At 46.2% G+C, this 26,806-nt stretch overlaps 1 protein-coding gene across 2 annotated transcripts in view; it reads left to right on the top strand.

Annotated features, from left to right (window-relative positions):
* VPS26C (VPS26 endosomal protein sorting factor C) overlaps nt 1–19,078 on the top strand; it is a 30,904-nt gene extending 11,826 nt beyond the window's left edge. The window contains exons 2-8 of one of the 2 annotated variants that reach the window (XM_016220710.2): nt 4,399–4,542; nt 5,967–6,116; nt 10,745–10,825; nt 12,950–13,024; nt 16,667–16,817; nt 17,029–17,181; nt 18,627–19,078. In XM_016220710.2, the coding sequence (XP_016076196.2) occupies nt 4,399–4,542; nt 5,967–6,116; nt 10,745–10,825; nt 12,950–13,024; nt 16,667–16,817; nt 17,029–17,181; nt 18,627–18,709 (837 nt within the window). In that variant the 3' untranslated portion in view covers nt 18,710–19,078. The remainder of the gene's footprint in view (nt 1–4,398; nt 4,543–5,966; nt 6,117–10,744; nt 10,826–12,949; nt 13,025–16,666; nt 16,818–17,028; nt 17,182–18,626) is intronic. The other variant, XM_016220714.2, reaches the window with a different exon arrangement.
* The last annotated feature ends 7,728 nt before the right edge of the window (nt 19,079–26,806 follow it).

Below are 26,806 nucleotides of genomic sequence, written 5' to 3'. Positions count from 1 at the left end.
GTGTCTGGAGGATGAGCATCCAGGTGGAGGGAAGAGCATGTGCAAATGCCCTGCGGCTGGAATGTGCAGGCAGGTTAAAGGATTTGCAAGGGCACCAGTGAGGGGTGAGCCTGAGTGATGTGGGAGAGTGTTAAGAGTAGAGGTCAGACCCATCGGGACGAGGGGCACAGCCTCCTTTGTAGGCCATCGGAATGGACTTGGCTTTATTTACTCAGTGAGATGGGAGCCTCTGTAGAGTTCCTTTAAGTAGAAGTGACTTGCCGGTCTCTTGTGTATGCGTCCTCAGCCACGTGGATTCCCCCCCAAATCCATTACATGTCCTGTGCTTCTGTGCTGGTTCTTTTTTTTAATCTTTAGAGGGAGAGGAAGGGAGAGAGAAACACTGATATGTTATTCCACTTATTTACCCATTTATTGATTGATTCTTGTATGTGCCCTGACTGGGGATCAAACCCAGAACCTTGGCATCTCTGGATAACACTCGAGCCAACTGAGTTAACCGTACAGGGCTCTGCTGGTTTTTTTAATATCACCTTCTTGTAGGAAATGAATTTATTCCTAGACCAAGCTGACTGAGGTTCTGTGTGATTTCCTTTAACCTCTACTTTTCTTGTGCCTGTGAGATAAGCAGCTGGGGAGGTTCTCACTGTGCAGAGGGCCTCAGTGCCTCCCACTGCTGCAGAGACGGAAAACTGCTTCCTGCTTCCTGCCTGGGCGCATCTGTAGGATTCCTCATTGGGCTCTGCCTCCTCTGCTCCTTAGAAGCTGATCCGTTCCCCCAGTGTGCCCTTGCCTTTGAGAAGCAAATTTCTACAGCCATGGGGCTGTGTATGGGCTTTTTACTGCATGTGCCCCCTAATCTTTGGTCTTCACTCTTTTTAGCAGCTCTTCCACCTATTTCATTGCATTTAACTGTCTCCTTGCTTCACCAAAAATGGAGTTTGTGGTTTTGTTTCTGATCCTTTTGGGTGATTTCCAGGAAGCTGGGGGGATGCTGACTTGATGTCACCATCTTCAAACCCAGAGTCCTAATTATGGGTTTGGTATTTAATTCCTGAGAACAAGAAAGAAAAAATGTGTGCAGTTTGATAGTGGCCTTTTACATTTAGAGAAGACAAAGTTAGAAAAGGCCTCCCTTTTACCACCCTTAGGGTAGTGGTTTCTGCTGAGAAAGCAGTGTGGCTGTGAAGGCCAGGCGCGACCAGTAGCCTCTGAACGCCTTGTTCCCAGCCTATCTTTTGGTTTATGGTTGAAGATGGCTGATTGGGGCCTTTCTCTAGACTTGGCTCCTTCAGGACAGACTTCGGCTGATTTGCAGCAGGCTCCATGTGGTATGGTTCCCTTAAATGCATCACCTTGCCAGAGGGGTAAGATTTCACAGTGCTGGTGGGATCCCAGATGTCTTGGTGACCCACACTGACGGATAGCACAGGGCCAAGGCCCTGTTAAGGGTCAAGATGTGCAGTGGAAAGCACAGACTGGGATCCCCAGCAGGGGGTGTGCAGGAGGCAGCCGATCAATGACTCTCTCTCATCATTGATGTTTCTATATCTCTGTCCCTCTCCCTTCTGTTACTTTGTGTGCTGCCATGCACACAGCTGTCACACGCACATAAGTGTAGCGCCTGCATCTCTCATCTGTGTTGTTGTTTTTTTAAAATATATTTTTATTGATTTCAGAGAGAGGAAGGGAGAGGGGGAGAGAGCTAGAAACACCAATGATGAGAGAGAATCATTAATCGGCTGCCTCCTGCATGCCCCCTGCTGGGGATCAAGCCCACAACCCAGGCATGTGCCCTCACTGGGAATTGAATCGAGATCTTCTTGATCGTAGGTTGATGCCCCACAGCTGAGCCAAGCCAGCTGGGCTCATCTGTGTTTCTTAACCTTTCAGATCAAAGGCCTCCTTGGTAACAGGCCAAAAGCTATGGCTCTTCTCCCTAAAAAATATCACACATGTGCATGATTTTGTACATCATTTCTGGGGTTCATTGCCATCCATAAGTCTGTGTGTGGCCTCTCTTTCAAGTCATGGCCCTCAGTTGATGAACCTCCGATTATTATGTTGGGTGAGGTATAGGCAGTATCCAGAGCCATAACCTTGTTTTCTCCTTGTCAAGAGTGCGCAGTAAGTTCTCTGTGACACCCGGGGTTTCCCTTAATTTCTTCTTTTTTAATACATCTTTATTGATTGCAGAGAGAGGAAGGGAGAAGGAGAGGGAGAGAATTGAAACATCAATGATGAGAATCATTGATCGGCTGCCTCCTGCACACCCCTGCTGGGGATCAAGCCTGCAACCAGGCATGTGCCCTGACCGGGAACTGAACCGCGATCTCCTGGATCCTAGGTTGATGCTCAACCGTTGAGCCACGCTGGCCGGGCTCCCTTAAATTTTAATTATTCAAGTTCATTCTATCCTTTGCCAGGATTAATCAAGAATTGTCTCGTATACCTAAAACTAACACAATGTCACATATCAGTTATAGCTCAATTTAAAAAATAAAACAAGCACAGAGATGGTTTTCTCATTACCATGAGTCTTAACTTGAGATATCTTCTGTTCCAAAAATTCTTGACTCCTTGGGCTTTGTTTGGACTAATTCTATGCCCTCCTTTTGTTGGTAGGAGTTGAATAGGCCTATATATTGTTAGAATGTCTAATTTATCTACAAATACTTTATTAATTTTGTATTCTCTCCACTATATTCTTTCTTAATTAAAATCAAAGAATGACAAAAGAGTCCCTTGGGTCATAAAATATTTACTCTGCTTACTTCCAAGGTACTTCACTGCTTTTTCCTTCTTATGTAGTAGGGATCAAGGAAGGGAAGGTTCTACCGACATCCTGATTATCACATGCCAGCCAGTGGTCAGCCCAGATCTGGTCCCAGGGGACTAACTGAAAATGTTCTGATTAAATAGAAGCTGAACTTTTCTCAAGTGCTACTGTTTTGTTTAACTGACAACATTTATGAAGTTATTTTATCTCATTTTATTTTGGGGAATAAATGAAGTGTATTTTTAAAAATATACTGGTGGATTAAATTTTTTAAAATTAGATTTCTGTTCCATTTGGGTTGTACAAAAATTAATAGAATTAATTTTAATTAAATAGAAAAGTTATTTCAGAGGAATTTTCATTTAAATTCGCTGATGAGCTTTTTACCTTAAGAACAAAAGGACTTGTACTCCTGGGATTCTGCATAAAATGGAGATGATAGTGTTTGTTTGAATTCAGACTTCAGGCTTTGGAATAGAGGTGGGGAAGACAAAATACTTCCCACATTTAATGCTCTGCAGCAGTGGCAGGCACTGAGGCCCGGTCCCCAGAGTTCCACCTAAGGGAAGGACTCATTGTGTTTTTTCAGTAGATGACTAGAGGAAATAAAGAGTAAACAGATTTAAACACCAATAGGACAGATTTTTTAATTTTTTTTTAATGCTTTGATCTACAGGTCATTTTTAAATTTTTGATATTTTACCTCTTTTTTTGGGTCTTGTTAACAATTTTCTACCATTTGGCAACAGTCATGCCACGTTTCTGAAGGTCATTTAAGAAACTCGTTGTTTTGTATTTATTGTAGAATCTCTTTCTGCTATTTAATCTCCTTAACTTCCTTTTCCTCTCCATGCCCCCACCCCACCCCGTAGCAAATTAAAACTATCAAGTTCTGTGATGACAGGAAGAAACTGCCATCCAAGAAAGAATGTAGTTAATGTCCATATCATCTTACTTAGTAATTATCTTCAGATAAATGAATAGATGATCTTAAATGATTTGTGAACCAGGGACATCTGGACTTGAACGTTGGCCAGATGAACCAGGACGTGGGTGGGCCAGGAAGTTCTTCAGTGCAAAGGCTGCGTTGCCTTCCCATGCTGTATTCCCAACCTCTAGACCTCTCCAGCGGGCTCCCTGGGCTAACAGTTGTGTTCATTACTCATACATGTGAAAAGTGCAGTCACTTTCCTCAGCATACTGGAGAGAGAACCTCAAGACAAGGGTTTTATTTTATTGCATTCCTTCTGAAGAGATCGCCTCCATTCATGTGGCCAGGACTCTACCATTCACCCCAGGCCCTCCTCTGCCCTTTTGAATCCAGACATTTGCGACTCTCCCAGCCTGGAATGATGTGTGGAAGGCTGAGATGGGATGAGACTCCTTACCCATCAGTGTGTATCCAGCCTGCCCTGTAATTATCAGTACCCACCCCCACCCCACCCGAGGCCCTTCCTTCTCACCCTGGCCTCCTTATTACAGGTGCCTGGTCTGTAATAAGTGCTGAGTGAATGTCTGCATCTTCAGACAAATTGATTGTGAAGGAGGCTGGCTTTTGCTCATAAATAAGGTGAATGAAGAGACCACCTCATTTGACTGGTGACTGCCTCCTTTCCTAGGAAATGCTCTCGGGTGTGGTGGTCATATGCGGGAAGGATTCTGTCCAGCACCAGGGCGTCTCTCTGACCGTGGAAGGAACCGTGAACCTCCAGCTCAGTGCCAAGAGTGTGGGTGTGTTCGAAGCTTTCTACAACTCGGTGAAGGTAAGAATGCTCAGGTTGCACATTATTAGCTCACTATTCGAGTGCTTGTGGTTATTTGGCAAGTAATGTAGTGATAGTTACACTTTTAATACTTACTAATCAAACTGGAAAAATAGATATGTTGATTCTGAATAGATCCTGTTCTTGGAAGCCCGCTGGCTTTTGTTCCTATTAGATAGGACAGGAGAACTATAAATTCTGACCCAGCCATGACAAAGCCAGAGCTCTTCTGGGAAGTTGTGCTGTGGATTCTGGCCCTCATCTTCCTCAAACAAAACTGCACATTAACTGTTATGGCTGCTGTTGGATTTGGCATTCAGGTAAGAGCAGTGGCTGTTTCTGTGTCATTTAGGGTGGAATTCTATATAACGGAGTGTAAACTCCTTTTCTGTATTTATGGTGTCCTTTTCCTGAGGGATATATTAACTCCTTCAGTTGTGAGGGGAAAAAGTTAAGAGGAAAGAAGGGCTCACTAACTGTATTCCCATTCAGGGCCTTCCCATGTTTTCTACAATTTTCTTATTTTCCTTCAGTAGCTCTTAGAAATTCACTTCAAAAGTTGTGGATTTTCTCAAAGTGATTCCAAACCAAAGCTTAGAATATCTTAGCTGGTTAAGGTGTCATACCTGCCTTTAGGCAGGCTCTAAACGTTAGTACCCGAGTCCCCCTGGAAGCATTGCACAGGAGCACAGGGCTCAGGCAAGGCCCTGCTCCTCCCACATGGCCGGTGGCTGAAGGCCCTGAGGAGTCTGGTCGACTGTGGCGCACAGGCTGGGCAGGATGAGCCCTGGGCGCAGATGGCAGCCCTCTGACAAATCCCCAACTGTGCCGCTTCTGCTGCTGCATCCTGAAGACGGTGCCTGCCAGGAGGGTTCTTAGGGTGGTTAACTGAGAGATTTGGGGGAGGAGAGGGGAGTAGCGGTTCATTTCCTCCTGTGCATGAAACACCTGAGTGTCCTGTACACGAACCATTGTTGTGCCAAAGACTTGAACTGACTCTGCGCATCTCTAGTCGCAGCACTGTGCTGCCTGGATGCCAGGACGGTGGCATCGAGGGCTCGGGCTGTGTCTCTCAGCTGAATGAGAAACACCAAGACTGGAAGGTGCTCAGAAAGTTCATGTGCTGGACTGAGTGGATTTCTTTTCTTTTTTTTTTTTAAATATATGGTGGTAAACACCAAATCCATTTATTTATTTTTTTAAATATGTCTTTATTGATTTCAGAGAGAGGAAGGGAGAGGGAGAGAGAGAGAAACATCAGTGATGAGAGAGTCGTGGATCAGCTGCCTCCTGCACGCCCCCAACTGGGGATTGAGCCCGCAGCCTGGGCATGTGCCCTGACCCCGAATCAAACCATGATCTCCTGGATCCTAGGTCAATGCCCAGCCACGCCCGGCCGCGCATGAGTGGATTTCTCTTTACAGCCCATCCAGATTATCAACAGCACCATTGAAATGGTGAAGCCAGGAAAGTTCCCCAGCGGCAAAACTGAAATTCCCTTTGAATTCCCTCTGCACGTGAAGGGGAACAAAGTTTTGTACGAGACCTACCATGGCGTGTTTGTCAACATCCAGGTGAGTTTCCCAGTCCCATGCAGTCAACTTCATCTTTCTCCTGCAAAACAGCCTGGCCTTCCTTTCCCTAAAAATTAGTAGACAGACCCAAGACTGTAATACTGGGTTTATTTCCGTGGCCTACCAGGTATGTTCTATATTCATTTCTCATTTTGCCCTGAGGAACACATTTTATGTCCGGCCATTCTTTTTGATAGGAATCCTAGAGGACCCATGCTGTAGCTGCTGCTTCAAAACTCCTTTGTTTCTTTGAGCTCCGTTCAGGCCACACTGACACTGTGAAGGGTGCTTTTATTGTTTGGTAATAGATATGCCCTCACTTCTCTCTGGCACTGCACTAACTTGTCTGTTTTTGTTCGCATAAATATCTCTTTGTTTAATACCCAAAGGCTACTACTTTAACATAGGCTTGTATTCTCTATTGAACAAACCTTATAAATGGGAGGAAGTGAATTTATGACTTCCTGTCCACCCCTGGTTCAGGATGTCTTTCACAGTTGCCATTGTTGTCTCGAGTTTGGAGGCATGACTCAGAGCGAGCGAGCCTGTCCTTCATTCAGTGGGAAGAAAGGTACTTTTGTGATGTGTCTTGCTGCGGTCCCCCTTCCTAGATGAGACAACAGACACTATTTTGTCTCATGCATGTGCAAGAGGGCTGAAAGTTAGGAATTTTTTGATTTATTATTAAAGTTTTAGCTGATAATTCGGTCTTGGTAGAGACCATTTTCCTGCTTAATATATAGCAGTTTTAAAATAAAAATCCTCAAAACACTTGTGAGTCTAACCAAAGTGCATGTGAGTTTTGTGAATTGCCTAAAGAACCTGTGGAGAAGCAGCACATGCAGTCTGCAGTGTGCTCTCTTGGAATAAATACCGTTCTGTGAAGAAGAGATGTTTCTCATCCGTTGTTAGTGGTGCATCTGTTCTAGGCAGTTTATATACTAAAGGCTTTGGAAAACCCCTAGGAATTAACAGTAATGATTGGAGGGGCGTCTAGATTCAAACAGGCTGCCTGTATAGACATCCAGATGGCTGGTCTATAGACATGAGTCCTCTGGCCAGCTTTCTGGCTTGGGAATACTTTCACCATGAAAGAAAGTAAACGAAAAATGCCTTTTTAGCAAGACTGAAAATATCATGACTATTTCATTTTGCAAATTATTTTTGTTCTCTTTCTTGAATCGGCATCAACCTGCTTTCCCCACACAGCTCTTTAATACTGTTTATTTAATCATGTAAGGATATGTTCATTAGAAACTGAGTAGAGTAACATGAAATTTCCACTGGTCATACTTCTTGTTACTTTCTCCTATGTGTATTATTCTTGTTAAAGGATTGATTTGTTTAAAATAAAATTGGCCCGGCCGGGCGTGGCTCAGCGGTTAAGCATCGACCTAGGATCCAGGCGATCAGGGTTCGATTCCCGGTCAGGGCACATGCCCGGTTTGCAGGCTGCGGTCGATCAATGACTCTCTCATCATTGATGTTTCTATCTCTCTCTCTCCCTCTCCTCTCCTCTCTCTGAAATCAATAAAGATATTTTTTTTTAAAAAAAAAATAAAATAAAATAAAATTGGAAATTTCATTCTTTTCCTAATACTGCCAAAAAAGACACTCAGATCTTGATACAAAACTATGTGCCTGTGTTTCTGCACAGCTGTGTGTAATTGGAAACTAGGTGAATTCAGAAGGAGAGTTAACATGGTAAATTCTTCAGTTAGGCTAATAATCACCCTGCTCCCCTTTATTTTGGTCACCAGTTCTTACACCCTAGAGTGCTACAACACAGAATTCTGTACCTCCCCAAATGTCTCACAAATTTCTAAAAGTGATTTCTTCTTAATCTTGTATTTATAAGACTCAACATTTATTAGTATTTTGCCATCTTTTTTTCATCTGGGTTTATTTTTCCTGAATTATTTCAAAGTTAGTTAACACTTCATCTTGAAATACTTAAATATCCATCTCCAAAAATGGGGACATCCTCCCAAATAATTACAGTTACCAAAGTGAACAAAAATTCTCAAATATCATCTAATTCCCAATTCATATTCAAATTCATCATTGCTCCTTTGGGAAAATACACTTCTTGAGAGAAACTAGAATTATGGGGTTTTTAATCTCTTTTTCATTCACCAATTAATTCCTTCAGTTTCTAGATGGGTCTTTTTCTAGCCTCCTTGTTTTACAGGATAGCAAGTGCCACCCAGAGAGGACAGTGACCACTGGTCACACAGGCAGCCTCCACATAGGGCCAGAGATGTCCCCCTTCCTCATGCCCATTGCTCGCTGCACAAACTGGCGATTCACAGGTGCATTGCTTTAGATAGAAAGTGTTGTTCAACTCTAATAACATTTTTCTCAAATTATATAGGCACAAAGAAATTTTACACTTAAATTTGAATTGTGCTGTAGTAACATAATGTAAAAATAGTAAAGATTATAAGACAGAATAAAGGATTTAAAAGTAGCCAGTATTAAACCCCCAGCCTGCAGGGGCTGGGTTACTTATTGCTTCTTAGGGGGAGGGCTTGATGGTATTTGCTCTTACTCTGCTCCTCCATCCCACTGTGTTCCTCTCTCACCTTTATGTTAGGTAGTGCATACAAGAATCTCTAGTGACCACCCTAGCAAGGCTTATCCTGTGGCACAAAATACAGCAGTACCAACGTGTCTGCTGAAACTGTGTTCAGAATTAATTCACAGAGATTCTAGCCATCCTTTTTCACAGTTAAAAATATCCATTCTGCCCAGCCGGCCTAGCTCAGCAGATGAGCATCGACCTAGGATCCAGGAGATTGCGGTTCGATTCCTGGTCAGGGCACATGCCCGGGTTGCGGGCTCAATCCCCAGTAGGAGGTGTGCAGGAGACAGCCGATCAATGACTCTCTCATCTTTGATGTTTTTATCTCTCTCTCTCTCTTCCTTCCTCTCTCTGAAATCAATAAAGATATTTTTAAAAAAATTTTTTTAATGTTAAAAAAAAACCACCCATTCTAGCTCAGCCAGTGTGGTACAGTGGTTGGTTGAGCACTGAACTATGAACCAGGAAGTCACAGTTAGATTCCTGGTCAGGACACATGCCCAGGTTTTGGGCTAGATCCCCAATAGGGGACATGCAGGAGACAGCCAATCAGTGACTCATCATTGATGTTTCTCTCTCCCTGTCCCTTCCTCTCTCTGAAATCAATAAAAACATATTAAATTTTAAAAAGAATACCCATTCTAGGAGTCTGCTTTCAGTCTGTAGACAAGCATCTTTCTTCTTGCCTATTGATGTGTTTACTGATAGTCAAAAAAGATTGAATCTTCTTTTAAAATATATCTTTATTATTTATAGTGTTACAGATGTCCCCCTTTTTCCCCCTTTAACCCTCTCTACCCCATACCTGGCCCCCCCAAAAGATTGAATATTGCACCTTCTTTTGGTGTCCTGCTCAAGTCTAACCCCCTCTGACCTCCTGTAGCTCATAACACCTGGATCTCTCCTTAGTAATTGGGAAAGATCATGATAAAGTGAAAAGATCCAGGGCTTTTTAGCAGACAATTCAGACATCGAACCACAGTATTGTAAAGGTTCAGAGTGTGGATTTTGGCAACGGGCAGGTGTAAATTCAGATCCCACCTCTGTGACCCCAGCAGCCTTCGTGACTTTTCCTCCTAGGGGATTAATGAAGTCTTGTCTTGAAGTGCTTAGTTAGCATAGAGCCTGGCACGAAGAATATCCCAAGTATGTATTTGCCAGAGCGGGGTTCCATTCCTCTCCTGCCCGCATCCTTTGCAAGCTGCAGGGAAGAGCAGTCCAGGAACATCAGCCATGAGCTGATCATTCTTGACAGCTCTGGAAGCTGATGGATATGTGGGGCTTCCTTCCATTCTTCTCTTTGCTTTTGTAGATGTTTGAAATTTCCAAAATAAAAGTTTAGAAAGTCTTTCCCTTCTTTATTCCTCCTTCAGGTTAAAATATAAAGAGCTAGAGTCCCAGGGCTTTATTCATTGTTCCTACACATACCTTCTCTTCAGGGAACCACACCCTCCCACGAGCAGGGCGACACTGATCTTGCTGGGACAGTGAGTGCGCAGCAGCTCACTAGTCCCTGAAGTGTTGGAGCTGTTCCAGGGCTGCTCATCCTCGCTGCATGTTTCTGTCCCTTCCTACAAAAGAGCTGCATGTCCGAGAGCCCTGTGCCAGGCCCGTACTCCGTGTTCAGCACACGGTATCTCTCCTCGTTCTCGCTGAAGGTGGGTGGTGATCCCCATTTCACAGAACAGCAAGCTGAAGCTCAGAGAAGTTGTGCTGTTTGTAGGACAAATAACTGGATGTGAACTAGCTTCTGTTCTCAGTGCCTGCTCTTTCTTTTGCTCCACTCCAGCCTTCCTCTGTGCTGCGGGTGGGACCCTGCACCCCTGTTCCAGTGGCTCCTGCCACAGTATGGCTGTGGGAATGTGTTTTTTAAATATAGACATGCCTTTGTGAACATTAATTCCCTCTACTATGTATATTGATTTCATAGGCACATTAATTAGACTAAGTTTCCCTAAAATACTGACTTGTCCCTTGAGTCTAATTCCAAGATGAAAGCAAGTTACACTAAAGTGACATTTTCCTCTCCGCCTTTTCCATCTAGTACACCCTGCGCTGTGACATGAAACGGTCTCTGCTGGCCAAGGACTTGATGAAGACCTGCGAGTTCATCGTGCACTCTGCGGTAAGCTGCCCGAGGGCTCTGGGCTTTCACTGCTTCCCGGCTGATGAGTCAGCCTCTTACTGTTTCACTGCGGCTCCTGGGCCAGAGGCTAGGGACCTTCTGGCACAGCCAGCAGTATGAGCATCCGTGTGGGTGTCATTCCCTGCCCCCAGAGTTCCATGGGGCGGCACCAGGGGCCCACATGGTGCTGCACCTGAGGGGTTTGTGCCCCTGTTGCGGAGTGCCAGCCAGGGACCCACCTTTAGCATCAGTGAGCATGCTGACTCTGTCCTGGGAGGAACTCGCCTCGGCCCTCAAGGCTGCACGGCAAACAGCTCGGATGGCCCAGCCTGGTAAAGAGCAGCCATGGCCTTACCTCCTCGGCCGACACAGCAGGCACACACAGGGACACTGAGGGCCAGGGCGGATTGTCCTAACGCCTTCTGCTGATAGTTTGCAGTGATGTAATGTTCTTTAAAAATTCCTTTCACCTGTCAACTTAGGGAAGCAGATCCTCCTCCCTGACCAGGCGACTGTAAATTCTCGGGAGTCCTCTGCAGCCCAGCTGTGCTAGGCCTTGGTCCTGCAGAACCTGGCAGTGACTGGCAGTGCCTGCCCTCAGGGTGACACATGGTAGCAGAGAGTCATGCTCATAGTCCTAGATTCCCTGGGGAGAATTTGAAATTGCATTTCTTTTACAGTATTATGAAATGTGCATGGGTACTTTAATAGTGACTTAAGTTAAAATGTAAGACTTAAGTATTTCATGCACAAGGTTGGCAAAATCCCTTATATCCTTCATTGGCATCATTTTCTTTACTTTTTAGGACTTCCAACCTCTGTAGTTTCTTCTTTGTAAATTTTTAATTATCACAGTGGTTAAGTGCCTCCATTAGTGATAAAATGTATGCATTTGTATAAAATATGATTACAGTATTTTTAAAGTTATTTAGATGGATATTTCCCTTTTTTGTGTCTTTAAATTGAAACAAAACAAAAATTTGTTAAATGCAGATTATGCCCCAAAAAAGACATATACCCTTTATGTCCTTAATAAAAGGAGCCTCCAACTTTGTGAAGAATGAGCCCAAATCAGCACCCTGCCCGGAGTGAGGCCCCCTGGCCCACTCCTTACTGCAGAGCCTTGTCCTTGGTCCCCTGAGAGTGGTCAGCAATGGCCGAGCTGTCTGGGCTCCTCCCCGCCCCCAGCTTTTTCTCACTGCGTGTCCTTCAAGAGTTGTGTGCAGCCTTGTAGGTCATGTGACCTGTAGTTGACAAGTTAAATGTCCTTTTATGTCCTGTGATGAAGAGTATATTCACTAAAGAATATATTCGTGACCCTGTTAATAAAAAGAATATATTCAAGAAGAATATGCCCTAGAATGAGCTTTTGTTAAATGAGTAAACTTGGCAGATTGGTCAGTGCCTTCCTCCATGTGGCTCCCCTGCCACCTGGGCGTGACTGGAGTTTGGGTCCCAGGCCCTGAGTGAAGGACGCCAGGCAGGCCCTTCTGAAGCTTGGCTGTGTTGGTGGATTCTGTGGCTCTGTAGTGTGGAGATGATCACTGTTAATTATGGTAATATTTATAGTTATTTTATAGGATTGAGTCCTCTAGGTAGACAGTTGTACAGCCGAGTGGCTGACAATACTGGCGTTGGAGCCCAACAGCCTGGGTTTGCACCTTGGCTCTGCCACTGACGTTCTCTGTGCCTCACTGTCCTGTCTGAAGTGGGGCCAGTGACAGCTACAGTACCCTGTAGGGTCACCAGTAGATTTAGTGGCATATCATAAATACACTGGTGTTGGCTCTAATTCTGAGAAAGAGGTCTAAAATATCTCCCAGTAATACCACTCTGTTTCTTAAACCTGATTTTAAATTCTGGACCTGCAAGAGCCTTTGAGATTAAGAAGTCTGTCCCCTCGGTTTACAGATGAGGAAACTGAGTCACAGGGAGGAAGAACTTAGACATAGAACACAACACTGTTTTTTGGCAGAACTGTGTTCAGAACCCCAGTATACTGACTTCATACCAGGTTCTCCTGATTCATATGCTGCCCTTCTTTTCTGTAAAAGGGAAGGAGAAGTCTGACCTGCAGAACTCTTGCCCTCAGGCCACTGATTTTGGTTTTACCTCCTGTTTCAGCCTCAGAAGGGGAAACTGACTCCGAGTCCCGTGGACTTCACCATAACCCCTGAAACCTTGCAGAATGTCAAAGAGGTAACGTGTCTTCACACCCGAGTGCCAGGGATGTTTTCTTAGCAGTTGGATCCCACGGACAGACTGTTGCCTGATTGTTCTTTGCTTGGGTATCGAGAGGAAATTCCTGGTTATCGTCTATACCCAAATAGTCTGGGTTTTCTCTTTTGATTTCTTTTTAAACTCAGAAACTACTTAGGAGACTACTACCTTTGAAAGGTTTCTCAGGATATACCTGAGAAATATTTATATACCTGGTAATATTTTTCATTTCTTACACCTTCTCCTAGTTTTGCACTGTGGTTAGAGACTCTCTTCCCTGAGCACCAGTCCCCACCACCTATGCTCGGCCACCTGCCTCTTCTCATCCACGCACACAGCATTTCTTCCTTGCCCTGGCCCGCATTCTGCTCTCTAGACGCTCTTGATGAGTCGGGTTGAAGGCAAGCTTGGGACTGGGGCACGTGAATGATGCTGGCCTCGTCCCTCGGAGCCACAGCTGAGGCAGGGCTGTGTCATAGGCAGCCTTTCAGAAAGTTCATTTACCATCCCTGCCTTCTCCAGTTTCTGGAGCGTACACAACTCCCGTGGGCCAATCAGACTCTTCTCCTGCAGGAACCTGAACCTTGAGTGGAGAAGCTCACAGGGACAGTGGGTGGGTAGAGATGGGCCCCAACTCTGCTGCTGAGACCTCACCTTGCCCTGAGAACTCCCTAGTGGCATCCCAATTAGACCCACTTTTTCTTAAGTTGTTTAGAATAAGTTTATATTTCTTAGTTCTGAAGAATCTAAATGATACAAAACTGGTAAGAGAGCTGGAGTGAGGAAGAGGCGTTGAGCAGAGAGGTACAGGCTACTGCAGGTATCCCTGGTAAACAGCATCTCGCCGGATCTGCTGAAATACAGTCTCTCTAGTAGAGGAATGTAACCCATTCTTTTCATTTTGAAAGCTGTCACATTTTATTCCTTACATCTTGTTCTGTACCCTCTGGTGTACTTTATTGTTTCTTTTTCCCATCTTTAGTCTCATTTATTAAGGTTGTGAGGGTTTGTTTCTTTTCTGTTCTTAGTGTTGTTTGCTCCTTTTTTCTCTAAAATTCTATCTGTACATTTCTACTTGTTACCTGTAAGTGTTCAAACATGCATGGACAGAAATAAATTTAAATAACAGCATTGAGAATAAGCACTTTCTGGCAGAAGATTTGCAACATTTTTGCATTTTCTTCCCATCACACCGCCTTGTTTGTTATGTTTGAAATCTAAGTTCCAGCTTGTCATCAGTTTTATTTTTCCTAATGTTAAGTCTTTATTGGCTTACAAACCAGTTCCTCAAAGGCCCTGAAGCATCACAGTCACAGTCCTTAGCTTTAACTGTAAGTTTTACCATGGTCATTGCTCACCATTGATTCTACTCGCTTATGTTTTCTCCTTTTTTCAATTTATTTTTTGTTTAGCTGTAATACATCCTAGAGTCATTCTTTCAGAAAGGGTGAGGAATGAACATAAATCCTTGAATGTCTGGAAAATATCTTACTTTGCTCCCACACTTGAATCCTAGTCTAGCTAGAAAATTCCAGTTCTAATATCATTTGCTCTTAGAACTTTGAAAAATAGTTCCCTGGTTTTCTAGTACTCAGTGATACTGACTGCAATCTGGCCCTCAGATTTGTGGGAGCTGATCTGTTTCTTTTCCCTCTCCCTTACCCCTCCTCCCCCACAAAACTTCCAACATTTCCCCTCCTTAGTGCTCTAAAATTTCAAAGCACTTGCCCAGGTTTGGGTCTTGCTTTAGTCCGTGTGCCTGGCATTGGTGGTCTCATTCATTTTGAAGGCTGAACCTTCCTTCAGCCCTGGGAACTTCCCTGTTATCATTTCTTGGATGCAGCACAGGAGAAGCTCTTAGCTCAGTCTTCCAGCTCACTGATTTGCTCGTCAGGGAATATTTGGCCCTTCTATTGGATTGTTTATTCAACAACACTGAGATTCATTTCTAAGCATGACTCCTTGTTCAAGATGGCCCCTTCTTTTATTGTGGACACAGCACCTGTCATCTCTGTCTCCTGTATTGAAGCTGCTGCTTAGGGGGTGGGTCTTCTGTTTATAGAGTGAGTGCCTCCATTTCTGCTTTTATTTTCCTCAAGTGTTTACTGATTCTTGGTTACTAGTTTATGTTTATATATGAGGATCTAGGTCTTGTTAACTAGACTCTGTCCTTAGCCCAAATGACAATCTGTTCTGAGTATAAACACACACTCTGACCAGAGGAGCCTTACTTGGACTGCTGTACAGGAGGAGGCGGCCTTGGCCCTGTAGGCTTTCTTTTAGGGTAGGGTATGCAGGTAGCTTGTCTTCTGGGTCTAGGGACTCCTACACTGTGGCCATAAATGACGTGAGACACTTGCCCAGCGTGCTTTGGAAGTCTTCTTGGTGGAAAGTCCCCCTTGAAGGAAGCCAAGGGCCACCTGGGATAAGCGCTAACTCCAGAGGCCACACCCGGCCAGTTTCCCACCCTCTGATGCATTACTTGTGAGCGCTCACCAACTGCCCCTTCCCTGGGCACCCCCACCTCTGGTCTGACTGATGCAGTGCCCAGGGCCTGCTAGGAACACTTGCTTTCAGAGCTCTGCCAGCTGTAGGATGCATTCCGTGAACTCTGGTGAGCGTGGTTGTCAGTCACCTAGTCTCAGAAATGTCTCACTGGGGTGGCCTCAGGTGGCGGTCCATAGCTCTGCCAGGAAAGAGTTATTTGTACTTATGTGTGTTAACATGTTGGTGTGAGGAGAGGGGATGCTTGGTGAGTGTCTTCAGATGGATCTGGAGAGCTTTTTGATCGTTTGCTTAAAAGATTTTAATGTAGACTGCTGCTCCTGCCTACTTTTCTAAACAAGTAGCTGCTTTTACTTTTAGTTATTTTTAGAACTCTGTCTTGAATGAAGACTCTTTGAGCTCTCTACCTTCCGGACCCCCTGGTCCAGAGCTCCCTGCTCTTCAGTTCCAGACCAGCGCTGTCCAGTAGGGCTGCCACCGGCCACTTGGGACCACTGGCACTGAGATACGGCTGGTCTGAACTGAGATGAGCTGTGAGCAGCATAAGGTCTGGGTGTCAAAGACTCAGCATGAGAAAGAGAATGTAGACATTGTAATTTTAAATATTGGTTATATGGGGAAGTGATAATATTTTGGATATACTGGCTAATTTTACCTGTTTCCTTTTAATTTTTAAAATGTGGCTATTGGAAAAATTAAATTACATATGTGGTTCACATTTCTGGCTTGCGTTATGTTTCTGCTGGACAGTGGTGGTCTAAACTCTGAATTGTCTTCAGTGACTGGGACAAGCGAGAGGTGAAGGCTCCCAGAGCAGTTGCCTAAGTTCACATCCTCCCTCACCCGGGACCAGTCGCCTCTGTCCACAGGGAAAAGGCCATAGGTTTCCAGTCAAGCATTGAAGAGCACTGCTCTCTCTACACTTCCTTGAAGTAAAATGAATGTGTCGACTTTTCAAAATTGTATTATTGAGAACATTTCTACGTTGACTATCTTTTAAAAACTTTTTTGCATGTGTGTGACTAGTTGTCCTTAAATGCTTCTTCAGACATTATTTGTACCTACATGGCTGTCGAGTCATTTCCAGTCCTGATATCTTTGTCTGTCTGGTTTTAGAGAGCTTTGCTTCCCAAATTTCTCATCAGAGGACATCTGAACTCGACCAACTGCGTCATCACACAGCCACTCACGGGAGAGCTGGTGGTGGAGAGCTCAGAGGCAGCCGTCAAGAGCATAGAGCTGCAGCTGGTCCGCGTGGAGACCTGTGGTAAGGGCCCTACCCGCTGCCCTCCTGTGGGAGCCCAATAAATGACTGAGGACAGGGAGCTGTGGAGGGAAGGGGTCTCTCAGGAGTCCTGGAGAGCAGCAGGGGGAGTGGGGAGTGCTTCGATGCAGGCTCTCAGAGTCACAAAGCATCCTGATCTGCTTGTTGGATGTTTTCCTATTTTCTGACTGCATGGTGCTCTCTCCCTCCCCAGGGTGCGCAGAAGGGTATGCCCGCGATGCCACAGAGATTCAGAACATTCAGATTGCCGATGGCGATGTTTGCCGGAGCCTCTCAGTCCCAATATACATGGTCTTCCCCCGGCTGTTCACCTGCCCTACACTGGAGACCACCAACTTCAAAGTGGGTAAGTGCTGGCTCCAGCCCTCACAGCCCGGGGCTGTGTGATGGCCATGGCCTACAGAAAGGGCCACCGGTGCCTGGGACAGACACATGATCTGCTTGGGTCAGGCACAGCTCACAGCACTCGTCCTTTAGCCACTCCATGAAAGCTCCTTGAGAAGCTGCCAGGCTGGGGTGGGGTGTCTGCAGCGAGCAGTCCCAGCTCTGAAGGCACTTGTGGTGTTACCCAGGAAAATGCCAGTAACCATGTCAGTGTGGGCTAGGGCAGGGGACGGTAAACTGAAGGGAACTAGCACAGCAAGGGACAAGCCATGCTGTGCATGGAGGTCACGTTGGAGACCCACACATGTGACAGTCCCTGTGAGCATCAGTCATCCTGAATCCCGGGCTTGTTGGGGACAAGCTTCGGCGTCGTGGCCAAGGCTCACTGGTAGAGCAGAGTAATGAGGTTTGGTAGCTTCTGCTGTGAGGCCGGATTCTCTGAGAAATGGAGAGTCAGTCCCTAAAGCCAGTGCGTTGTATTAATGTCATATTCCCCCTCAGTCTTTTAAGGTATGTTATTTTTAGTCCAGAGAAAATAATTGGTTTTACTATAAACAGTTCCAAATAATGGAATTTAAGTTTAAGTAAGTACAGTTCATCACCAAAGTTGAGCACTTCCTGGACCTTTGTGTGCCTCCGTGCGGTATGGGTCCTGGAGCTCAGCTTGCCGGGGGGCTCAGAGCACAATTTGATGTGGAGCCCCTTGAGTACGTCATCAGAAATGCCTGAAAGATGATGTTGGTCAAATTTCATCCCAGCCAAGGTACCACGATTTTTCTCAAAAAACGTATTATGATTATGGAATAGGTAATATATGCCCACAGAGCAAAATCCAGAGGCACCAGGGGCCTGGAGAGCAGGGTGGTGCCCTCGGCGCTCAGGTTCTGCCCTTCATCCACAAAGCTCACCTGTAGCCGCTAAGGAGCTGGTGGAGAAGGGACCCTGTCTGCTGACAGGTCAGAGACAAATGTTCGAGCAGGTGTTTCAGATAAGTCACAACATCCAGAGGTACAAGTAAACCGAGTGCCTTGCCGACCGTTGTTTCCACAAGTACCCAAACAGCTGTAGGCCGGTCTGGAGTCCACTCCATTAAGAACTGTAGGGAATGTGAAAGCAAAGGAGTGTACGCAAGTGCATTGAAAGGGTTCCAGAAGATTCTAGGGAAGTGGTTGGGGAAACCAATACCTTCCTGTTTCCAGGTGAGAAGCAAGTGCTGGAGGCGTCAGACTCCAGTGCAGCCGTCTCCTGGGTTCTCGGGGGAGCTCACGGTGATGGACAGGTGACAGGAATACAGGAGCCCCACAGCACCAGCGCCCTTGCTGCTCAGAGCGCTGGGCCTGCGGAGGGCTTGGCATTTGGTGTCTGCAGCTCAGGGCGTGAGCTGAAGCCTGCCCTTTGTCTTCTCAGAATTTGAGGTTAACATCGTTGTGCTGCTTCACGGCGACCACCTCATCACGGAGAACTTCCCGCTGAAGCTCTGCAGGATGTAGCCCAAGAGGGAGCCCTGGAGGGAGCCTCGGGTGGAGGTGCAGCTGCAGGCACCCTTCCCGGGAGCTGCCTGCACAGACCACCTTTCTCAGTGACTGCACCAGACATGGGCCTGGCCCTCAGATCACAGTCACCTTCCTCCTCGTTTCCTCGAGACTCCTGCTCCCGGCAGGCACCTCTCTTCAGACCTTTTCCTCGAAATTCATCGGGATTTCCTAATGTTGGCAAGATCATTTCAGAAAGCAAAATTTCTTACGCTTCCCGGCTGCTCTTTAGGAGCGGACACTTGTAACAGCAGTTTGAGCCTTGCTGGAAAGTGGGGTCCTGGGGACAGCAGGGAGCTCCTTGCTGGTGGCGCCTGCAGATGCCCGATGCCCTCCGAGGAGGAGTGTCCAGTGGCCTCCACTGCAGGTATGGGGCATTTATTCCATTCTGCTCTGTGGCTCTCTTGCATTTTCATGATAACTTTAAAACTTTTAGAAAACTGGAAGAGTGTCCCATAGGAGTGAGGCGATTTGGTGACAACGGCTGAAGTATTTCTGAAGTCTCAGGACCTGGTGTAAAATCATGTGCCGCCATATTCCCAGAATGCACTTCAGTGCCAGCTTATGTCATGGGGCACAAATGTCCGTGCCTAGTGTTGGGTGGGTTCCCGTCAGTAGAAGGCTCATACCCAGGATGGTAGGTGAAGACCTGTCTACACTGGCCAGTGCAGGACAGTGCCCTGGACTTGATGAACTTGGCTTCTCTCCGACCCACCAGGGACCTGTGTTCCAGCCAGAGTCCGTGCCGGAAGCCACGTTCTCCTTAGCCCCTCCCCCTTTGTGGTTCACTGTGTGTGGTGAGCCTGTTACAGCCCATTTCTTCCTTCCAGTCCTGCCATTGCCATTGGTCCAGTTAACACGTCCTCAGAAATAAGCCCTGTGCTTTGCGTGCTACCTGGCCTTCCCTGCCAGTCTCTGCCTGGACTGGCTTGGGCAAGGCTTGCTCAGGCTGATAGCCATCGTCCCCAGACAGTGTCTGGTGGTGTGAGGCTGGGGGCAAACAGCCCACTCAGGCAGGGCTTCATCCCAGGGCTTCACCAGGGAAAGGGAGACGGCTTACTCAGTCACTGAGAGGTTGGTTCCCACAGGACCCACCCTAGTTCATAGATCTCTTCATGCTCACGTGACATGAACAAGGACCTGCTTTTGATGTTTTCAACGTAGCAGAAAAAGAGGCTGTGCTTTTTGGGACATTTCAAAGGTAGAGATAATTTTTAATGAAGAAAACTAAATGAGAATTTTGATAAGTGGTTTGAGATGTGTATTGCTATATAATTTCTTTATTAAACCCATTTTGTGGATATATAAACTACGACCAGTATTCTCCTTAGGGAGTAACTATTGCCTGAAGAGGAGCCACAGCCCAGCCACCTCTATCATTGCCTTCAATCCTGAGGGGCTCAGGCAAGCGCCTCAGGCTGGACATTCCCTCCCCTATCTTGGCCAGACACCTGCACTGGTGGTTGTAAGGGAAACTCAGATGTTTGGGTGTCTTGGACAGCAGCCATCCTGCTACTGCCTTGGCTGGAACTGGGGTGTCTACTATTGGAGGCTCAGGGTTGTCAGGTTCTCCCATTTGAGCAAGAGGAGAGGAGGGGAGTTGAAGGAGAATCTGAACTATGAGTTTATTATTTTGGGAATGTCCATTTAGGCAGGAACACATTTTGGCCATCAGAGCTCCAGCAGAAACAGGGCCTGGCTCCAGTTCTCAGCCATGTTGTGAGTTCCAGAGAAAATGGTGAGGTAAATCAGAAATAAAATGTAAAAGAATACACACACACACACACACACACATCCAAAGAAGAATCATTGCCAAACTCTGGGATTTTTAAATTTATACATATTATTGCATTTACCAATAAAAATAAGATTTTCTTTAAAAAAATTAAAAAATGTAAAAGAGCCAAAGCATCATGCCCGAGTTTGTCCAGAGTCCCTGTCCCAAGCCCACCTGTTCTGATAGCTGGTGGGAGGTGGATCCCTGACAGTTTTCCCCATTGGGTCTCATAAGTCCTGAGTCTTGAGTCTGACTTACCCTTTAAAAACTTTAAGGCTGACTTACCCCTATGTGCCAGTGGTGATTGGGCTGTAGCAGATTACCAGGCTCTCCCACAATCCCTCCTGTTCCCCCTCCTTGTTCAGAAACAGGGTTGTGTTGCCATAACCTACACTCGCTTGTCTAGGGACTTATTTCTGACTCCCTTGCAGCTAGGTGCAGTCATGTTACAGGGTGGATATAGCCGCTGGAGGCAGGACCCCATCCCACAAATGGACCAGGAACAGGGGGAACTGAAACAGGTAGCCACAGCCAAGGTATGCATGTGATCTTGTTCATGGGGGCCTGTCCTGAGCCAGTCTTCACCAGCCACTCTCCATAATTCCCAATTGGTTTTCAAAAAGGTGGAAGAAAACTTGTGAAGGTAACTGTTTCCATGGTAAAGCTTGTCCAAGGTCACTTACATTGGGACTTCAAATAAGAGGAGATGAAAAATTGCAAAGCAGAACAAATGCCTGGAAAATGCTCTCTGAAGGGAAGGCCATCTTTGAATATAAATAATTCTGTACCACAAGGCTGTCAAAATGAGCCACCTGAGTAGGAAAAAATCACGCATGAGGGTCTGAGTTGGAGGTGAGAGTAGGTCCCAGGCCTGTGTGTTCTGCACTCTGCCCACCAAAAGCTATTGTCTGAGACTCTCCAAGTGCTTATTTGGAGAATGCGACTTTACTCAGAAACTGAAGGGCCCCTAATTTGTAGAATCAAAGCTGATCCAACTGCGCTTAACACGAAATGCGGTCATCACTAGAGCACATCATTCCAAAGAAAGAGGGAAAGGCAAAGAGGATTGACAACTCAGCAAGGATCCGGATACCCCCCTGTGCTTTCCTGTGACTGTCCTGGTGAAAGAGGAATGCCTTGGCCCCGCCCGTAGGCAGGATTCTGACGGGTGTTTCATCCCCAAACCCAGCCAGTCCCACTGAAGCTTTCTGTGTAACATACAGAAAACACACTTTGGGTTTTCAGTTAGTTACTTGGGAGACTGCAAAGACATAATTTGTTCCTTCAAGACTCTCACCAGATTTGGGGGGAGCACCTGCTTGACCAAGACGAGGGCTGCAGAGGACACCAAGACGCTTGGTTTGCCTGTGACCTGCACTGGCTGTCTTCTCCCAAGAAGAGGCCTGTGTTCGGTCCCCTCGACAAGGCCCTGCTGTGGTGGGAGGCTCGGTGTGACAGCTGTGGAGCAGCAGCTCGAGAGAGGAGGGCTCCTGAGACGCAGGGCTGGTGACCAGGGCCCCACGAGGTGGGATGTCACTCCTTTCTCAGGGTCCCCGTCTCCCACCTTGGTGGAGGACGAGCGCTTCAAGATCACAGCTTCTGGGTCCTAAGTGACAGGAATAGGACAAGCTTTTTTTTTTTTTCTTCTTTTTTTAAATATATCTTTATTGATTTCAGAAAGAGGAAAGGAGAGGGAGAGAGAGAGAAACATCAATGATGAGAGAGTCATTGATCGAGGCCGCAACCCGGGCCTGTGCCCTGACCAGGAATCGAACCCTGATCGCCTGGATCCCAGGTCAACGCTCAACCGCTGAGCCACGCCCGGCCAGGCAAGGACAAGCTTTTCTGTGTGCAGATGTGCAGCCACTGATGGGGCCACCTGGGGAGGCGGGGCCAGTAGCCCAAACATACTGCTGCCCGAGACACCGAGAAAAGGGTGCTCTCAGACTTCACAGTGGAAAGGAGCAGAAAAATAAAATCTTTAATACTTATTTAAAGAAAGAGTTTCCGCATCAGTATGCATTAAGAAAACCCAAATTCAAAACCCAATACATAAAAAAGATCAAATTTAAGAAATGAGCATTGACTTCCTAAAGTTTTCACTACCATGTTCCTTTATATCTTACGGAAAATACATATTTTTTTAATCCATAGAAAATTTTCAGGAATTATGTATTTTTGCCACAAAGAAAGAAAATCTCAATAAAATTTTAACAAGTAGAAATTGCCCAAGCCATATACTCCCCTGTAGTGCAATAAAATTAGAAATTAATACCAAAAGGAAAATCAAATTCAGTTTAAGCACTTGTAAATTATAGAACATTCATCAAGGAGGAAACCAAAACAACTTTTACAGGCCCTTTTAAACCTAGTGAAAACGAGCGGACTGTACGGGGACAGCTTTGCACTATGGCCAGCGCTGCAGCCAGAGCCAAATCCATAGCCTTAAATGTTCTCACTACACCAGAGAAAACAAGAACTAATGAGTCAGGCATTCAGACTAAATGTCGGGGGAAAAAATTGAGAGGAAAGAATAATGATAAAAGGAAGAATTCATTTGAAAGCAAAAACACTATAGGAGAATTTATAAATAAGTCCATCAGTTGGTACTTTGAAAAGACTAATTCAATTGGAGTATCTTTAACCAAACAAAATAAAAAATACATAACACTAGGAACAACCAGATTAAAAGGAGCCCAATCAGAATTCTAATATTAGCAGTGCCCTTGGCTGTCCCCAGGATCTGTCTCTTGCTTCAGCAGCGTTTGGATGGAACAGACCCAGGGCCTCCGACCACCCTCCAACCTCTTTTCCAGCCACCACCTTCGGAACCACCTCAGCCATCCTGAGACCAGCCGACACGTTTTCTGAGCTTAACTCCTGATTGCTGACCAAGAGCTCCCAGATTCGTCAGAATCACTACACCGAGGCAGAGACGCCGTGAACCGCCTGGTCCCACACCTACCTCTCTGGGCTTGTTTCCACCCTGACGTCATGGAGGGTGTGTCACTTCTTCCCTGACTTGGCCGAGAAGTCAAGGGCGTGGGAGTCTCTTGAAGGTGCAAGACCAGCATGAGGTGGCCCTGGGGAAGAGCCTGCACCCTGGGCTCTGCCCCCACAGGCCCTCAGCTCCGCGGCTCCTGGAGAACCGCTTCCTGGGTGAGCAGGTGAAACTCATCGAGACGACGGGCGACACCTGCCTGAGCCTGCCCCTGACACCGCCAGGCCTCCTTTTAACCACCCTGGAGCCCTCGCCCATGCATGGGACCAGATGGAAACAATAAAGCTTTTTGCAGCAAACAAAAACCAAAAAAAGTTATAATATTAAATCATGTACCTTTCCTGCCAAAAGATTTGCAAACTTCAATAAAGTGCATAGTAACTCAAACAAAGGTAGGTTACCTGAATAAAATGATAGGCTATGGAAGAAATTGGGGAAAAAACAAAAAACCAAAGGTACCAACCCAGATGGTTTTACAGCAGGTTTCTTTCAAAGCTCTAGGGGGCAAACAGCTGCTCTGCTGTTAAAACTGGTGCAGGCCATGGAGAAGCATGGAAAGCCTCCCAACTGATTTTATGAAGCCACTTTAGCCCTGATGTCGAAACCTGACGTATCAGTTGGGATTAGGATTAGCTGTGAGTAAGGGAGAGCCAAAGTTAGAGTGGCTTCAACAAGACTCACATAAACGTCCAGTGATAGCCCAGAGCTGGCAGAGCAGCTCGGAGCCAGGATGCCCTCAGCAATCCGCGCGACCTCCAGTTCACTGTGCCTCCTTTTCTAGGGTGTGGCCCTTGTCTTGGCCTGAGAGAGCCAGTTCCAGCCACCACATCGAATTCTAGCAGGATGGGGGAAAGGAAGGCAGAAAAAAGGGCCGAGGCCAGGTGCCGGCTCTATTAAGGAAGGTTTCTAGAAGCTGCCATATGACACTTGTATCTTATAATCAAGGTACATGGCCACAGATAAATAGCTACAGACACAAGAAACACATTACTCTGTGTGGTCCTGAGGAGACTGAGGCGTGGAAAGGTCACCTAGTGGTAAGTGCTGGAGCTCGTACTCTCAGCCACTGTGACTCCCCAAACAGCCCCAAACTGCAGGGAGGGGGGTAACCAGGTGCTTCTCAGGAAAGCCCCTCCGGGCCTGATTTGCATGTGATTAATTGCAGCACCTTACCCCAGGGGTACCCTGGTTCTCGACCTTGGCTTTTAAAAGTCCAGGGGGCCACAGTCAATCACCACGGAGAGAGCCCACCCGAAGCTGGGCCGGGGGAGGACCTGGGCGTGTGCTGGGGCCTGAAGCGTCACTCACCGAGGAGTGTCACTCACCGAGGACTCCGTTCTGACAGCTGTCTAACTTCCCCCAGACATGGAGCAGCCATCTGTGGGGAACGAGCTGCCCAGCCCTGCCCCTGGGCCCACGGCGAGCATGGGAAACTTCTGTAAGTGTCCTGGCCTTGCAGGGGGCAGGTACTCTCCAAATGTTTATTGAACAAGGCGAAGCTGCCCAGGAAGAACCGGTGAGGTCATCAACCTGCGGTTACACAGCCTGTTGGCCGTTGTTTAGAAGAAGCGATGAGTCAAAACCTAAATGAGCTCAACCCGCATTTACTTAGACTTCGTGTAAGTCCCAGGCCCGCCTCTAGCAAATAGGTGCTTCAGACCTTTCCCCACCTGTAAAACATGGACAGCAGTTCCCGCCCGCGAAGATCCAAACACCTGGCACCAGGTTGGTCCATAAAAAGTGCTGGGTAAATGGTGACCAGTATTATTATTCCTTCAAAATGTGAAACGGAGGCAGATACAAAGAGAGCCACTTAGTCAACGATCACCGCTCACGCACCACTGTGGGGCAGGCATTGTGCTGGTGACCAGGACCCTGTCGAGCCGACAGCCCGTCTTCATGGCCCCTGAAATCACTTTAGGGGAAAACAGACTAGAAGCCAACATGGAAGGGCCTGAGAATTTCTGAACTATGTTGGTAACATTCTAAAAATAAATTTTCATGCGATCCAACTCGTTACTACATCTGTGCTAGTGAGTGGTCTTTTTGCTGCCATTGAGAAAAATGTAAAAGCAGAAAATGTGTTTTCCTACAGAGAACGCTGTGACTTGGTCGGCTAATCTCGCTCTTCAGCTGACCACGGACTGCCCGCCAGCTGTGAGGCCCGGGGGAGGTCTCGGCGGGACTCGGGATACGCGGGGCTGCAATTAGATTAAGACCAGGAAATGGACTCCAACAAGAGGGGTGAAAGGAGGGAATGCCATTTTAAAGTAAATATTTGGCTTAGTAAGAAAAAAGTGGCATTTACAAAGTCATTTTACATGACAGGACTTATTTTCTGGGAAGAGCTCTTTACCTTGTAAAATGATCTGATGGCATCATGGAGTTTTCTGCGATCCGCAGGTTCTGGTGTGACTCTCATATATAAAGCAAATAAAGCAAGTTGTCTGCCTTTTCCCATCCCTATGAAGAGACTAGTTCTGGTTTCCATTTTGCTTCCAGACAGGGAGAGATGACAGAAACCTAAATGGGGGCCCCTGCTCTACTGTGGGGACCCAAAAATCCCTTTTTATAACTAGTATTTTTTATAATTTTACTTATAGCCAATATTTTCATGATTAGCAGTTTAATATTAGTTGAATGTTTCACTATCTCCTCTAGTAAACCTGATAAGAAATGTACATACACAAGCTACCTACACTCGTTTTTAAAAAATCAACAATGCTCAGCTATAATACAAAGAAGAAACAAAAGTAACGTGCTAAAGAGTAATATGCTCGACACAACTAGAAGCCTCAGGAGGGAAACCGCAGTGCCTGTGGCCACAGGTAGAATCACCATGAACGTGACAGCCACGTTGCTGTCACATGATGCCAGTGTAGGCTGCGCTGACTCGAAGAGCAGGAACGGTGGTGCTGCGGGATGACATCACTTCCCCAAATGGTGAACAACTCTTGGTCAAGTTCCAGAAAAAACAGTACAGGCAAACCTCAACCCTCTGTTTGCACAGTAACAGCATTCCTGGAAAATCCAAATACATAAAATTCAAAAGAGGCCTGGTGTTTATACAAAAATGAAGTGAGGTCTCAGCCTGTACTGTCCAATTCGGTAGCCACAGCCACTAGCCACGTGGCTACTCTGGATGCTGTAGATTGGACTTAGAATTATTAAAAAATAGGTAATCTCATTAATAATGTTTATTTTGAGTATATGTTAAAATAATATTTTGGATATAATTATATTTTTCACTTTTTTAATGTAGCTACTAGAAAATTTT

Source organism: Miniopterus natalensis, chromosome 6 (genome assembly GCF_054644295.1).
Source record: "Miniopterus natalensis isolate mMinNat1 chromosome 6, mMinNat1.hap1, whole genome shotgun sequence".
NCBI classification, from domain to species: Eukaryota; Metazoa; Chordata; class Mammalia; order Chiroptera; family Miniopteridae; genus Miniopterus; species Miniopterus natalensis.
Note: the sequence above shows the minus strand (reverse complement) of the source record. Positions and strands in the feature narration are given on the sequence as shown.